Here is a 12,905-nt window from a genome sequence, read left to right as displayed (position 1 = left end):
AGTTCTGGAAGCAGGAAGGGCGGCCCGCCCGCCAACTGGCTTGCAGGGAGAGCCGATCCATCATGCAGCAGATCCACCCTTGATGGGAGCTCTCCCAGCAACAGAAGGAAGGTGCCGGCTAAGATCTCAACAGATGGGCCACGCTGGGGAGGCAAAGGCACAGGGTGCCACTGCTCAGTGAGAAAAAACTCGGCGGTGCAGCCGAGGCAGCCCTGTGGGGATATCTCAGGGCCTCTGCCCCACGAAAGCTAACTCCTGCCCTTGAGATGTTCTATCGGCTGGGGCGAGGGGGGGTGGGCACACAGGGGAAATTACGAGCCGCTGCCCCACCTCCAGGGCATGGCCACCTCCACGACTGGAGACCCACAGGGGACAGAGACAGGATTTAGGGAGGTGAAGGTGTGAGGATCACTTGAGACCAGCCACGGCAACAAAGTCTCTACAAAACACCAGAAAATGAGCCAGGGATGACGCAGCACACGCATGGTCCCAGCTACTCAGAAGCCTGGGGTGGGAGGATCGCCTGAGCCCAGGACGTGGAGGCTGCAGTGAGCAGACACCGCACCGTTGCACTCCAGCCTGGGCAACAGTGAGACTCTCTCAAAACAAAACAAAAGAAACCCACAAACAGCAAGGCCAGGCCAGGCAGAGGCTGGAGCAGACTCAAGGGCTGGACTCAGGCCCAATGCTGCTCCTGGGGTTACTGCTGAGTAACCCTGGACGAGCTGCTTAACCTCTCTGGACTTATTTCCTGATCTAGGCAAAGGGGACAGTGGCACCTCCTGAAAGTGGGCTGTGCGGAGGCTTCAGTGCATGTAAATACAAGTGAGGGGTGCACGCCTCCTAGAGTGCACGCTCAGAGCACTTCATAAAGGCATCACCCGTACCATCACGTCCCCAAATGCCACCCCCAGCATCCTGGCCAGCCCTATTTCTAGCTCTGAAGGGAGGGACAACCATTCCCCACCCCAGCAGAAAGGCAGAGGCAGCACTTCAGGGAGGGAAAGGGGGGGGCCGACGCATCTGCACCCCACTGCAAGCCAGGCCAGGCTGGCTCACCAGGTTCCACGACAAACCTTCCAGAGGGAAGAACTTCTCAGATGCAGCCACTGAGGCTGAGGCAGGGCCAGAGTCTTACCCAGGATCACACAGCCAACTCCCAGCAGCATGAAGATTCAAACCAGGCCTGTCTTAAGGCAACCCCAGGGTCTTTCCAGGGTTTCGTGCTTCGGGTGGGGGTGCCCGGCCAGAAAAGCAGGCTTCAGCCCTCCCCTGCCCATCCTGGACACAGCCCTGGCAAAGCAGGAGGCATGAGGCTGGTGCCTGCAGAGTGCGTTGCTCTGCGGGGAGCTGGCGCCCCGCTGGAGGGAAAAGTACAAGTCCTTATCCATGGCAGAGGGGACAGGGGACACCCTTCTCCTCTCCTTCCTTTTTTCTTTTCTTCTATTTTTTTTTTTTTTTTTTTTTTCAGGTTTCCTCTTGTGTTTTAGGGCTGACTCACTAATGAATGAACACTTCACAAGGGACCACGGAGGACTCACAGGAAGCAGCACAGATCACGGTTCTGGGACATGCCACGTCCCCCGCTGACTGGCTTCCCCACAGCACTGCCCTACTCACCCCACCCAAATTCTCAAACCACCACCCCCCAAAAACAGATAGGAAGACGCCCATGAGGATCAAGATCTCAGGGCTGGCATTAGGACCCCAGCTTGGGGACAGCCCCTCCACCCTCTCACTCTCCCCAGGGGCCTTGCAGGATTCTCCCTGATGGCCCCCGCCCAGAGCCCCAGCTCATTCCCAGCTCCTACAAGTGCCACCTTCGTGGCCCATGCCCACCCTGGCACTGGGTCCCACTTTTAATCTGTTCTGCTTCTTCTCTGCACTTAGCTCTGCTGGAAGCGGCTCCTTCCCTTCACTCCCCATGTGCGTCTCCCTCTCCCACGACACTGGCGGCTCTGAGCCTGCCACCAGATCCCCAGCATCTGGAACCACGCCTGGCTCAGAGTCCGTGCTCCATAAATATTTGTTGAATGAATGGGAAGGAGGGGGAGGAGGACGGAAGGCCAGAAGGCTGCATTTCCGGCATTCTCCCGGCTGTCAGTCGTGCCTCCCGGGAGCTGGGAGCTGAGGCTTCCCCTTTCCCTCCATCCAGGGGAGCCTCAGACCCGCAGAGCTGCCCACTCTGTGGGCAGACTTGCCCCGGCGGCCTCGCCACCCACCTGGATTGCTGGCACCGCTGGGCCTAAGCAGATGTCTTCTCCGTCCGTTCCACTTTCTTTCAAGAAACTGTTATTGCCCCCCTGAGCCTTCAGCTTCAAATCCAGCCTCCTATTCCTGATTTCAAGGCCTGGAGTTCACTCCAAGCTTGCTTCCTCTCATCCCTGGCAGGCACCTTCTGCCCAAGGAGGCTGAGCCGCTCACCCCGCTTCTGGGCCCACTTGCCTGCCCCATTCCAACAAATGCTACCTCCTTTCTGAGGCTTGAAGCAAGGGAGTCAGTGGAAGAGGGCCTAGTGGCAGAAGCAGGTTCGAACCCCACCTCAGACGCTCACTGGCTGTGTGTCGTCTGACTGCTCAGGGTCTTGGTGGACTCACTATAAAATGAGATGAGAAGGCCTCGAGGGCCATAGAAGGGGTGACTAGGGAACAGAGCAGGCGTCCATACGCGTGAAACCTTGTGAAACCCATGCTGACCCTTCTGCGCAGACACCAGCCTGCGTTCCCGTCCACGCCGGACTACTCTCCACTCCCCCTTCCCAGCCGCCTGGGAAACGGCGGCTTCTTGCTTCCCGGAGTTCTTATCGGTCAAGGCCAATGGGCAACATCCCATCAACTCCTGACATGTGAGCACATCCACACCAGAAAATGCATCCAAATCTGGACGTTCTGTACAAAATCCTGTGTTTGAGGCCTTGCTGAGAGTTCTGACTGCCCTGTGACAGACCGCTGCCACATGTAAAATTGGTCCCAGCCCGCAAGCCAGCATCTTGCACACAGAACCAACCACACCCAAGAATCTGCTCCTATGCATCAGGGCGGAGGGCGTGAGGGTCCCACTACAGGATGGTCCCTGACCGTCTGTGGGACTTAAATTTCCCCCAGTCCATTTAACTCCCACCATGTCCCTACAAGGCAGCCAGGATGTTTCCATTTCTCAACCAACGAAATTGACATGCCACCAGGACAGGAAACTAACTCCCAGGTGCTTCAGTAGCAAGAGAAAGGGCAGTTTCGAAGCCCGCCTCAGATGCCTGCTGGCTGAGCGTCGTCTGACGTCACTGAGTCTCGGTGGACTAATCAATAAACGAGATGAGAAGGCCTCGCAGCGCCACGGTAAGGAGCAAACGACCTGGGGTCAGTCTTGCTCCTAAACTCGGTCTCTTCGGCCAGTTTCAGCCTTTTCAGGAACCGCACCGCTCCGTGCCACAGAGGAGAGCAGCAGCAACCGTGACGGGAGACGGTGCACTCACCCAATTACAGTGAGAGGCCATCCCACCAAAGCCACAGAGACAGCTTGAAAGTCCAGAGCTGTCATTGGTAGAAACGGAGATCTGAGCAGAGCGTGAAGGTGGGGGCCGTGTACTGGGGGAGGAGGGGCAAAGCATGGCAGAGCACACTTGCCAGATGCGGCCACTGTGAGTGAACGTGTCCCCCAGATAGCCCGCCTATGTGCCCCCACACGTGCAGGTGGGAGGCAGGATCAGGAAGCTTTCAAGGGGTGGAATGGCCCTTTTGAACAGGACAGCGCCAACTTTCCCATCCACAAGTCCCTCTGCCCACCCTTGGCCAGCAGCTGCCGCTACAGGCATTTGATTAAAGCAAGCAGCACTGACTTCCTTTGGCAGAAATGACGATCCATGCCCCAGTAGCCAGGTTGGTGACCGCCACTCACAGACGCCTACATCTACCTCCCCAGACGCACCGGGGGCAGTTCCTGCTTGGGCCCTTGCAAAGCCAGATCCCAAATTAACTGAGCCCCGCCTGGCTCCTCGCGGGCGGGCAGCGGGAAGGCAGGCGCCTTATAAACAGGGAGAACGCCAGGCCCCCGTCTGCCTCCTGCACAGCTGACTTGCAGAGAAGAAAGACACTCTTCCCGCTGGGTGAAGTCTGTTTAGGCCACTGTCCCTCGAATTCCACACCCCCACGTCTGGAACCCTGTTTCCCTCAGTCGTAAAGCAAGCAGAGTCTCAAAGTAACAGTGTGAATTTGGGTGGAAAACTCTGGAAAAGCCACATGGGAGCTAGAATGGAGAGGAACTTCCACCTCTGATGTGTTTCAAACCGGGTGAGTGCAGACCTCTCTGTGACCTGCACGGCTGGACTAATTACCAATGTTATCAGGCGGATGACAGACATGCCCCGAACTTCCTCTGTGTGACAGATCCCACTGCACACACACCCAAGTTCAGGCCCGTGCCTGCTGTTCTCAGCAGTGCCCTATTCTTCCCTAAGACCACTCCTGACCGGCACTGCTCTGACCGCTGCCCCATGCCTCCAAGGTCAGCCAAGCCAATGTACCTACCAAGTACCAGCCCAGTGACTCAGGGAGGGTACCTCCCCCAGAACACACCACACAGAACCAGTGAAAACTCCTCCTTCCAAGTTTTTCTGAGGAACAGAAAACATCTCTCCCTTCTCTGCATGGATTTTGGAGATGAAAACTGCTGCTTACCTTCGTTGCTGCTGCCACCGGGGAGCTCCAGCTCATGGGTCCCTGGCAGGTGAGCCCTTGGCCCGCAGACACCAGGGTCCCACACTCCATGCAAGCGCCGATGATCAGCTGCTGTCCGTCATCCACCAGCAGGCTGTGGCTTGCTCGAAGTGTGTATAGGAACAGGGGCAGCCGGGCCACCCGCACAGACTTCAGCCCCAGACACCGTTTCTTCTCCTGCTGGCAAAAGAAGCACACGAATGTCTCCACGTGGTACTGCCGGGACCAGGCGCTGACAGCGTGATGGGTGCTGCGGGCCTCGTGCTGCAGCCACTGGGCCAGCAGGTCATGGTAGCAGAGCACACAGGTGGCCACCAGTCCAGTGGAGTCCACAGGCATGGCACGAGGCGCCGGCGGATACACGGTGAGGAAGGGGAAGAACGGCTCCTTCTCGCCCAAGCGGCTGGCGGGGTTCACGTTGAGCTGGAACTCCCTCCCGGGGCCCAGCTCAGCCCCACAGATGTAGCAGATGGACACATGGCTGCCCTGGGCTGATGCGGGCAGCTCAGAGAGGGCAGGGTCGGAGGCGGAGAAGGCCTGGTGGTACCTGCCCAGGAAGCCCTGCACGGAGGTGATGAGCTCCTCCTTCTGGCAGGCCCGGTACAGGGCCCAGACGTCCTCCAGCACGCTGAAGCACTTGGGGCAGCTGCGGACCTCGCAGCGCTTGTTGGGGCCCTGGGCATTGGGCGGGCAGGGCAGGAGGCTGAGGAAAGGAAAATGCATTGCGCTCCTGGCGTTGCCGTTGAGGATCCTGGAGGGCACCGCCCGGGCATCCGGGGTACAGTCCTCCCCGCAGAGGTAGCAGGCCTCTCGCAGGGCCCCAGGCGGAAGGCCCTCTTCCCTGGGGAGTCTCCTGCCCTTGGAGGCCATGCCGGGGGCGTGGCTGTCCAGGGGCACCACGTAGAGTCGCTGCAGGACTGGCACGTTGGCCAGCTCGAAGCTCTGCCACTGCTGCGTGAGGGAGGAGAAGCAGCTGGTGCACACTAAGGTGCTGCCGCCCTCGCTGATGGGCTGTGCCCCTGGGGGCGGGCTGTGCAGCCACAGGAAGGGGAAGAACGGGGCCTGCGCCAGCTTCTCCTGCTTCTGCACGTGGACCTGGTGGTGCGAGGCTGGGGACAGCGGGGACCCGCAGATGTAGCAGCAAAGGCCCTCTGGTGGGGCCGCCCGGCTGTCCGGGAGGGCCCGGGGGCCACGGCCACTGTTCTCCTTCTCTTTGGGGTTGCAGGAGCCTGGGAAAGGCGACTCCTTGTGATCCTCTTCCCCGCTGGTGATGTTGATGTCACTGTCCTCGGACGTGCAGAAGCCCCGAAGGGTGTCCCCCAGAGGCCTGCTCTCCAGGGGCTTGGTGGCCCTGCCGGAGGCGGGCCCTTTCATGCCGTCTGCAGGGGCCTCTTGGACAGGAGGGCCCTGCCAAGGATCCTGAATGCCCCTCAGGACGCTGGCCCGGGCCTCGGGAACCCAGTGTCTCCCAACCCCCTTCCGCCGGCGCCTAAGCCCGGCCTTGGGCTCCCCATCCGCGTGGAACCTCGCAGGGAGCCCCTCCTCCTCCACGCGCCCCTGCACCGGGGCCTCTGCGCCCGGTCCCGGAGGGGGTCCCAGAGCCGGCCTCCACTCCTGGCCGCGCCCCCCGCGAGGCCCTGGCCCCGGGGGGACCCGCGGCGCCGGCGCCCTGTCCTGGTGGGGGCTGGCAGCGTCGCGCGCGGGCGGGTCGGGCTCGGAAAGGGGGTCGGTGTCCGATAGATCCGACAGGTCCGAGTCTCGAGTCCCCTCGGCTGCCCCGCGGAGCCGGGGGCCGCCACCGTCGTCGTCGTCGTCGTCGCCTGCGGCGCTGCCCAGCGCGTAGGCGACGTTCCACTCGCGGGGGGCCCCGGCGCCGCCGCGGCGGCCGCCCGCACCCGCGTCGCACTGGTGGGGCCGCTTGAGCCAGTACATGCGCTTGTCCACTGGCGTGCGGGCGCGCTCGAAGGCGGCCCACTGCTCGCCCAGGAAGCAGCGGCACACGGCGCACACCAGCACGCAGCCGTCCGCCGGGGACAGCTCGCGCGCGCCGGGCGCCGGCTCCTGCTGCTGCAGGAACGGGAAGAAGGGCTGCGCCGGGGCCCCCGCGCCCGCCGCCGGCTGCTTCACCTGCAGCTTCAGCTCCTTGCCGCGCCCGATGCCGCCGCCGCAGATGAAGCAGGAGAGTGGCGCGCCGCCCGCCGCCCGCTCGCCCACGGCTGCCATGAGCCGCTGCTTGCGGGAGACTGGGGCCGGCCGCCCGCTCATGGCCGCGCCGCGCCGCCCGCCCGGGCCCCCGCGCGCCCTGGGCCGCCCTCAGCGCCCGCCCGCACCGCCGCCGCCGCGCCCAACTTGGAGCATGTGTGCGCGCCGCAAAGTTTGGCGGCCGGCGGCCGGCGCGGGCGCGAGCGCACGGCCGCTCGCAGCGGCGCCCCCCGGGGCCTGCCGAGCCCCCGGCGGCGGCGCGGGCCGAGGCGGCGCCGCGGCGAGCGCGCCCGGAACGCGGCGGCGGCGGCGGCGGCGGAGGGGCCCAGGCGGCTGGAGCGGCAGCCGCATGTGCGAGCTCCGGCGCCTGCCAAGGCGTGGGGTCATTTAATTGGGGAGGAGGGGGCGGGGCGGCGGCGGGCGGGAGGGGCGGGGAGGGGCGGAGGGCGGGCGCGCGGCGGGCGGGGGAATCCCTCCCCGCGCGCTCCCTCCCCCGCCCTCCTCCTCCCCGTCTCCCTCCCGCCCGCCGCCGCCTCCCCCCGCGTCCCAAACTGCGCACAATAGCGGCCGGCTCCTCTATCTATTTTGTGTCCAGCCGGAGCGGCGCGCGATGATTCATTGCCCCAATTAGGGGCTCTCTCCAGCGCGCCAGGCTCAAGCTGTCTGAAGGGTCTCCTGGGGGACCCGCCGAAACCCATCAGCAGCTAGAGCTGGTCTTTAAGTAAAGGTCAAGCAGGACGCGGGAGGAGCCAGGTAAGGACGCGGCGGGCGCCCTTGGAGACATTGGAGACGGAGGAACCCCCGGCCCCAGGGCCGCGGTAAGGGCAGCCCAAGTCCAGATGCTGGCACCCTGCGGGGTTCGCTCAGGGCGGTCCGGCACCCTCTAAAGGGGGAACCAAGCCAGAAAGCCCTTTTCAGTCCCTAACAGGCCTGGGTTGGGGACACCATTCAGGGCCCCATGTTCTAATTTTGGAGAGAGCGAAGAGGAGTCGTCCCAGTCTCCTTGGACCCACTAGTGAATGCAGCATCCAGCAGACAGTCTGGGGCCTGCTCTGCCCCCTCCCCACCACCGCCAGGGGTCACTGGGTCACCAGCAGAGGTAGAAAAGGTCCTGTGTGTCCCAAGTCCAGTGACTTAACCTCTCTGGGCCCCGATTTCATTCTCTTCAGCGGGAGCTGCAGCAGAGGATTAACTGTTTCCACGTCTTTGTTGTACATGTGTAGAGATACGTTGTATTTATTTAATAGGCAGACTGTTGTAAATGCTTTATATACGTCACTCAATTGCTCCTCCCAGTAACTAAAGGTTAAGTGTGATCAGCCTCATTTCACAGACAGCAAAGAAGTGGCATTGACTGCCGTCGGGCTCCAGGCCCTGCTCTTGACCACCGGGGTGAGTAGCTGTGCGAGGCAAATGTCTGGTCCATGTCACCAGCCTGCTGATGGAGACTGTCCATGGCAGGGCAAGGCCAGGATCCCTGGGTCCTCCCAGATGATCTGGCTCAGGCCCTGGTCCAGTCCAGGCATCACCAGACCTCTCATTTCCCATCTGTGAAATGGCACCCCTTCCAGCTTCAAAATTCTCCGAGTCTCTGACTTCTGGGCAGTTTACAGCTTCCTCACACCATTCTCAGCCTGGGGACAAAGGTGCCCGGTGGTCCCCTCCACCCACTGGGACGCTGAAATGCAAGTAAAACTGGGCTTCCTCTTGGCAAGGAAGAGGGCCATGCGTTATAAATAAACGCAAGAAGGCCTCAGCGCCGCCCGCGCCTGCTCTCCAGAATCCCTGGGGGATATTCCAGGGCTCAAGGTCCAAGGGTTAACAGGAAATCGTCATTGCCAGAGATGAGGGCCTTCGGGCCTTCACCCTGGCCCAGAGGAATGCTGTGTCAGCAAAACTGTCCCGAAGGAATGTTGGGGGTGGGGCGGGGGGCTTCCTGGCGCCTGGCATTTTTAATACCTGGAGAGAGGAGGGCGGGGGGCTGATTAGGAAAAGTGTAAAGGGCAGTGCCTGTTGAATTGCATCCTTGCAGAGTTAGAGAGGCTGTCAGGTCCCACACAGACCAAGTGGCTGCTGGTTAAGACACTGCCCGGCCGGGGACATCGGGTCCGCTGGTGAGTTAAACGTGGGTTCCTCAGGGCTGCGCAGGTGCTGTCCCTACTGCTGCTTCAAATGCGTTTTGGGCTCATCTTTGTGGCCATGGCCCCACTGTCATCCTCAGGCCTCCCTTTCTTCTCCTCTAGAGCAGGTGCTGTGCCGCCCTTCGCCGTCCCAGCTCCCCTGCACAGGAGTTTGCCATTGATTTTATTGACTTTTTTCTAACCACTGCTCCTGTCTGCCCCTTCCCCACCCCCCAGAATCCTGGGTGCTCCCTCCTGAGGGCAGGATCCAGGTCTGTCTTGCTCACCGGAGATCTGGGGCCTGGCTCAGTGCCTGAGTCCCACACACCTGGGTCTCAGTCCCGTTTCTTCCCTTGCCAGCTGTGTGAGCCTTGGGCCGACTTCTTACCACGCAACCTCTGGGTTTTCTGCTCTGCACAATGGGAGTTGTTAAATAAATGGGGATTTGAGCACAGGGGTGGGGTAAGTGACCGTGTATGTGTGTTGCCCATTCTTTTCTCCGGTGATTAAGGAGGTTCTCCAGCTACCTGTCTGCACTACCGTGTGCTATGGAGAGCCACTGTGATGAGGTCACACACAGAGTCTGACGGAAGAGGGCCATGGGCTCAGCCAGACCAAAAGAGAGAGGTCGGGTTGGCTGGGCTGACCTGGGTTCCTCCAGGAGGTATTCTGAGTATGCACCATACGTAGGCAGGGGTGAGTGTGTGCATGTGTGAATGTGCATGATTCTGCGTTTGTTAGAGTGTATACGTTTGTGTACATATGCGTAGTTATATATGTATGTGCAGCCTGTGTGTGAGCATGTGAGTATGCATGTGTGTGTGCATTGGTGTCCATGAGTTCACCTGCGTGCTTGTGGGTGTGTGCCTGTGTGTGCATGTCAAGTGGGCCAGTAATAGGAGCGGGAGGCATCCAGCTGGATGTTTGTCTTCCCTTCACTGACCCAGTGACTCAGGAAAATCCCCTGGAACACGTCTTGGGAGCCAGGAAGCAGAGTGAACACAGATCAGAGGAGAAGGCGGGTGATGGTGGCCACTCCTCTGGGTGGATGACATGGGGGCAGGGCCGCTGCCACAGCTCAACACACCAGATCGACATCACACCTCTGCCATTTACTAGCCGTGTGGCTTTTGGCTTGCTCCTTTACCTCTCTGAGCCTCGGTTTCCCCATCTGTAAAGCAGCACCAACTTGACAGTGTGCAGGGAGAGCGAATCGAGCCAATCCCGGGAAAGCACTTTGTGTCGGGATGCAGAATAGCAGTGATATAAACACTCGCAGCATGTGTAAGCATTAAACATCCAGCACGCCCGTTCCGTGTAAAGCACATGCCAGGACCTCTGCTTTGCAGGTGCCAACTCAACGAATCTTTCCCAGAAGTCCATGAGGTAGATTCTGTGGTACCCGCAAGTGTAGGGGTGAGGGAAGTCACAGGCCCAGGGTCACACAGCGTTGTGGAGCTGGGACTGGCTCCCAGGCCGCATGCCTGTGAAACCCCTTGCTTTACTAGCTGGCGAGATTCACTTTGCTTTCAGTCCTGAGATGCCGGGACAGGAACAACCTAGAGTCCGATCTCCCCTCTGCTCACATGTGTCCCCAGTTTCACACCAAAGGAAACAGGCCCTCACATGTGCCTGTCTGGATACAAAACAGGCCAAGTTTGTGCCAGGAGATGAGAAGAAATGCCAGGGTGCATTGGCATGAACTTCACACGCCAAAGTAGACTTGAAGTCCCTGTTTCTAATGGAAATGGGCAAAAGGCTCAAACAGGACTAAGCCGTCCAAACATCCCTGGCAAGAGCTGCTGACGCCACAGCCTTACCGTCCCCAGCAGAGCCCTCTCTTGGCTTCCCTCTAAGCCTTACACCCCACCCTGCAGCTGGAGAGAGGGTGCCAGGCTCCCTGCAGACCACACACTGCACAGCCCGGCTCTCCGTCCTTCAATCATAGGACTTGAAAAGCACTGACAGACGCTCATAGACAGACTCTGCATTGGGAGCAGGTAAAAAATGCCCACCTCCATTCTGCAGGAGACAGGAGGCTGTCAGCAAGGAGCACCTGGACGTATCTCAGATTTGCAGCTACCTGTAGGTTCGTCTTAGCCCAGAAACCGCAGGAATCTGCCCTCATCCCACCCCGGGGAGCTCATTTCCAGCCTCCAAACTTAACCGCACGTTGTTTTGTGTCTCTGTCTCTGTGCCTGCCTCTCCCACTGGGGCAGAACCTGAGCTGGCTTGCCTGGCCCTGCCCAGTTTCACAAAGCTGTGGACATGGTTGGGGACCAATCGGTGCTTGAACCAGGGACGCCGCTAGACTCTCCAAAACCTCACTCACTGTGCCTTCCAGTTCCAGAATCATTCAGCTGCCCGGCCAGCTTCTACTGCGCCATCAAACAAGATTCAACTCTGCCATGTGCCCCTGGCTTTTCCCAGCCCTGCAACCCGGCTTCCCTTCTCACCGGGGCCTTTTGCCCTTTTCCTCCTCCTTCTAAACTGCGCCTGCGCCTCTGGCATCCCTCCCAGGACCCACTTACCTTCTTAAGCTGGTCCATCCTCCTCTTTTCAGAGGCGACGTGTGCTGTGTTTGGCCTCCGGCTCACTGGGGACCAGAAAAACAAAATATATCATCTGACTGCCCTATTTTCTCTTTTTTCTTTTTAAATTCTTTTTGCTTAAGAATGAAACAAGCCCTTCCCTGCTATCCTCAGGAAGAGCTTCAAACATGGCAGGCCACTGGCAAAAATACATCCTCCTTCTCAGGGGGAAAGAATGTAACTGTTTTTGTTGTTGTTGTTGTTGTTGTTGTTGTTTGAGACAGAGTTTCGCTCTCGTTACCCAGGCTGGAGTGCAATGGCGCGATCTCGGCTCACCGCAACCTCCGCCTCCTGGGTTCAGGCAATTCTCCTGCCTCAGCCTCCTGAGTAGCTGGGATTACAGGCACGCGCCGCCATGCCCAGCTTATTTTTTGTATTTTTAGTAGAGATGGGGTTTCACCATGTTGACCAGGTTGGTCTCGATGTCTCGTCCTTGTGATCCACCCGCCTCGGCCTCCCAAAGTGCTGGGATTACAGGCTTGAGCCACCGCGCCCGGCCGAATGTAACTGTTAACGACAAAATAAATCGCTGGGATTTGTGGAGGCCTTGGGCTTATGAGCCAGTTCACCTCCATGCACTCACGTGACACAGCAGCACGTGGAGGCATCACATCCATTTTAGAGAGAGGGAAACTGAGGCTCCAAAAGGCAGGGATTTCCCCAAGGGCACCATTCTCGGAGTCAGGATAAGCTGCCAGCTTCGGGGCTGATGAAAATTCACTGCATTTATTGTGCTGATTTGAGAAATATAAACATTAAACATATGCAGAGCGTTTGGTAACCCTGTCTTAGGGTCTTGTTGCCTTTTTCTTTTATTTATTCATTTTACTTTTGAGACAGAGTCTCACTGTCACCCAGGCTGGAGTGCAGTGGCACAATCCCAGTTCACCACCACCTTCGCCTCCTGGATTCAAGCAATCTTCCTGCCTCAGCCTCCCGAGTAGCTGGGATTACAGGCGACCGGCTAATTTTTCTATTTTTAGTAGAGATGGGCTTTTACCATGCTGGCCAGGCCGGTCTCAAACTCCTGACCTCAAGTGATCCACCTGCCTCTGCCTCCCAGAGTGCTGGGATTACAGGCGTGAACCACCGTGCCTGGCCTTGTTGCCTTTTTAAATACAGGAGCTTCTGAACTTGGAAGTGGGTGGAGCATTTTCTATCTCGGGGGTCTGAGACAACTTAGGCAAAAACGGTTTGTAAACGGCAAAGTGCCTTTTGAAACAGTCACGGTTTGCGTTACACCGTTAAGTGTCAGAGCATGGGCTACAGATTTACAGAGC

At 59.4% G+C, this 12,905-nt stretch overlaps 1 protein-coding gene and 1 long non-coding RNA gene across 4 annotated transcripts in view; one reads left to right on the top strand and one right to left on the bottom strand.

The window, feature by feature from the left end:
- The window catches only part of GSE1 (Gse1 coiled-coil protein), a 504,956-nt gene extending 497,921 nt beyond the window's left edge, over positions 1-7,035 (bottom strand). For 2 of the 3 annotated variants that reach the window (XM_010333673.3, XM_010333674.3), the window contains exon 1: positions 4,674-7,033. In XM_010333673.3, coding sequence (XP_010331975.3) covers positions 4,674-6,977 — 2,304 coding nt within the window. In that variant the 5' untranslated portion in view covers positions 6,978-7,033. Of the gene's footprint in view, positions 1-4,673 lie in introns of all 3 variants that reach the window. The other variant, XM_039473653.2, reaches the window with a different exon arrangement.
- A 425-nt stretch (positions 7,036-7,460) lies between these two features.
- LOC120368330 (uncharacterized) lies at positions 7,461-12,406 on the top strand. Its single transcript, XR_012518067.1, has 2 exons — positions 7,461-11,123; positions 11,254-12,406. It is a non-coding gene; the product is annotated as an uncharacterized LOC120368330 (long non-coding RNA).
- Positions 12,407-12,905: the final 499 nt, after the last annotated feature.

The sequence above is a fragment of the Saimiri boliviensis genome, chromosome 1, assembly GCF_048565385.1.
Source record: "Saimiri boliviensis isolate mSaiBol1 chromosome 1, mSaiBol1.pri, whole genome shotgun sequence".
Classification (NCBI taxonomy): Eukaryota; Metazoa; Chordata; class Mammalia; order Primates; family Cebidae; genus Saimiri; species Saimiri boliviensis.
This window is presented reverse-complemented; position numbering and strand designations above follow the sequence as displayed.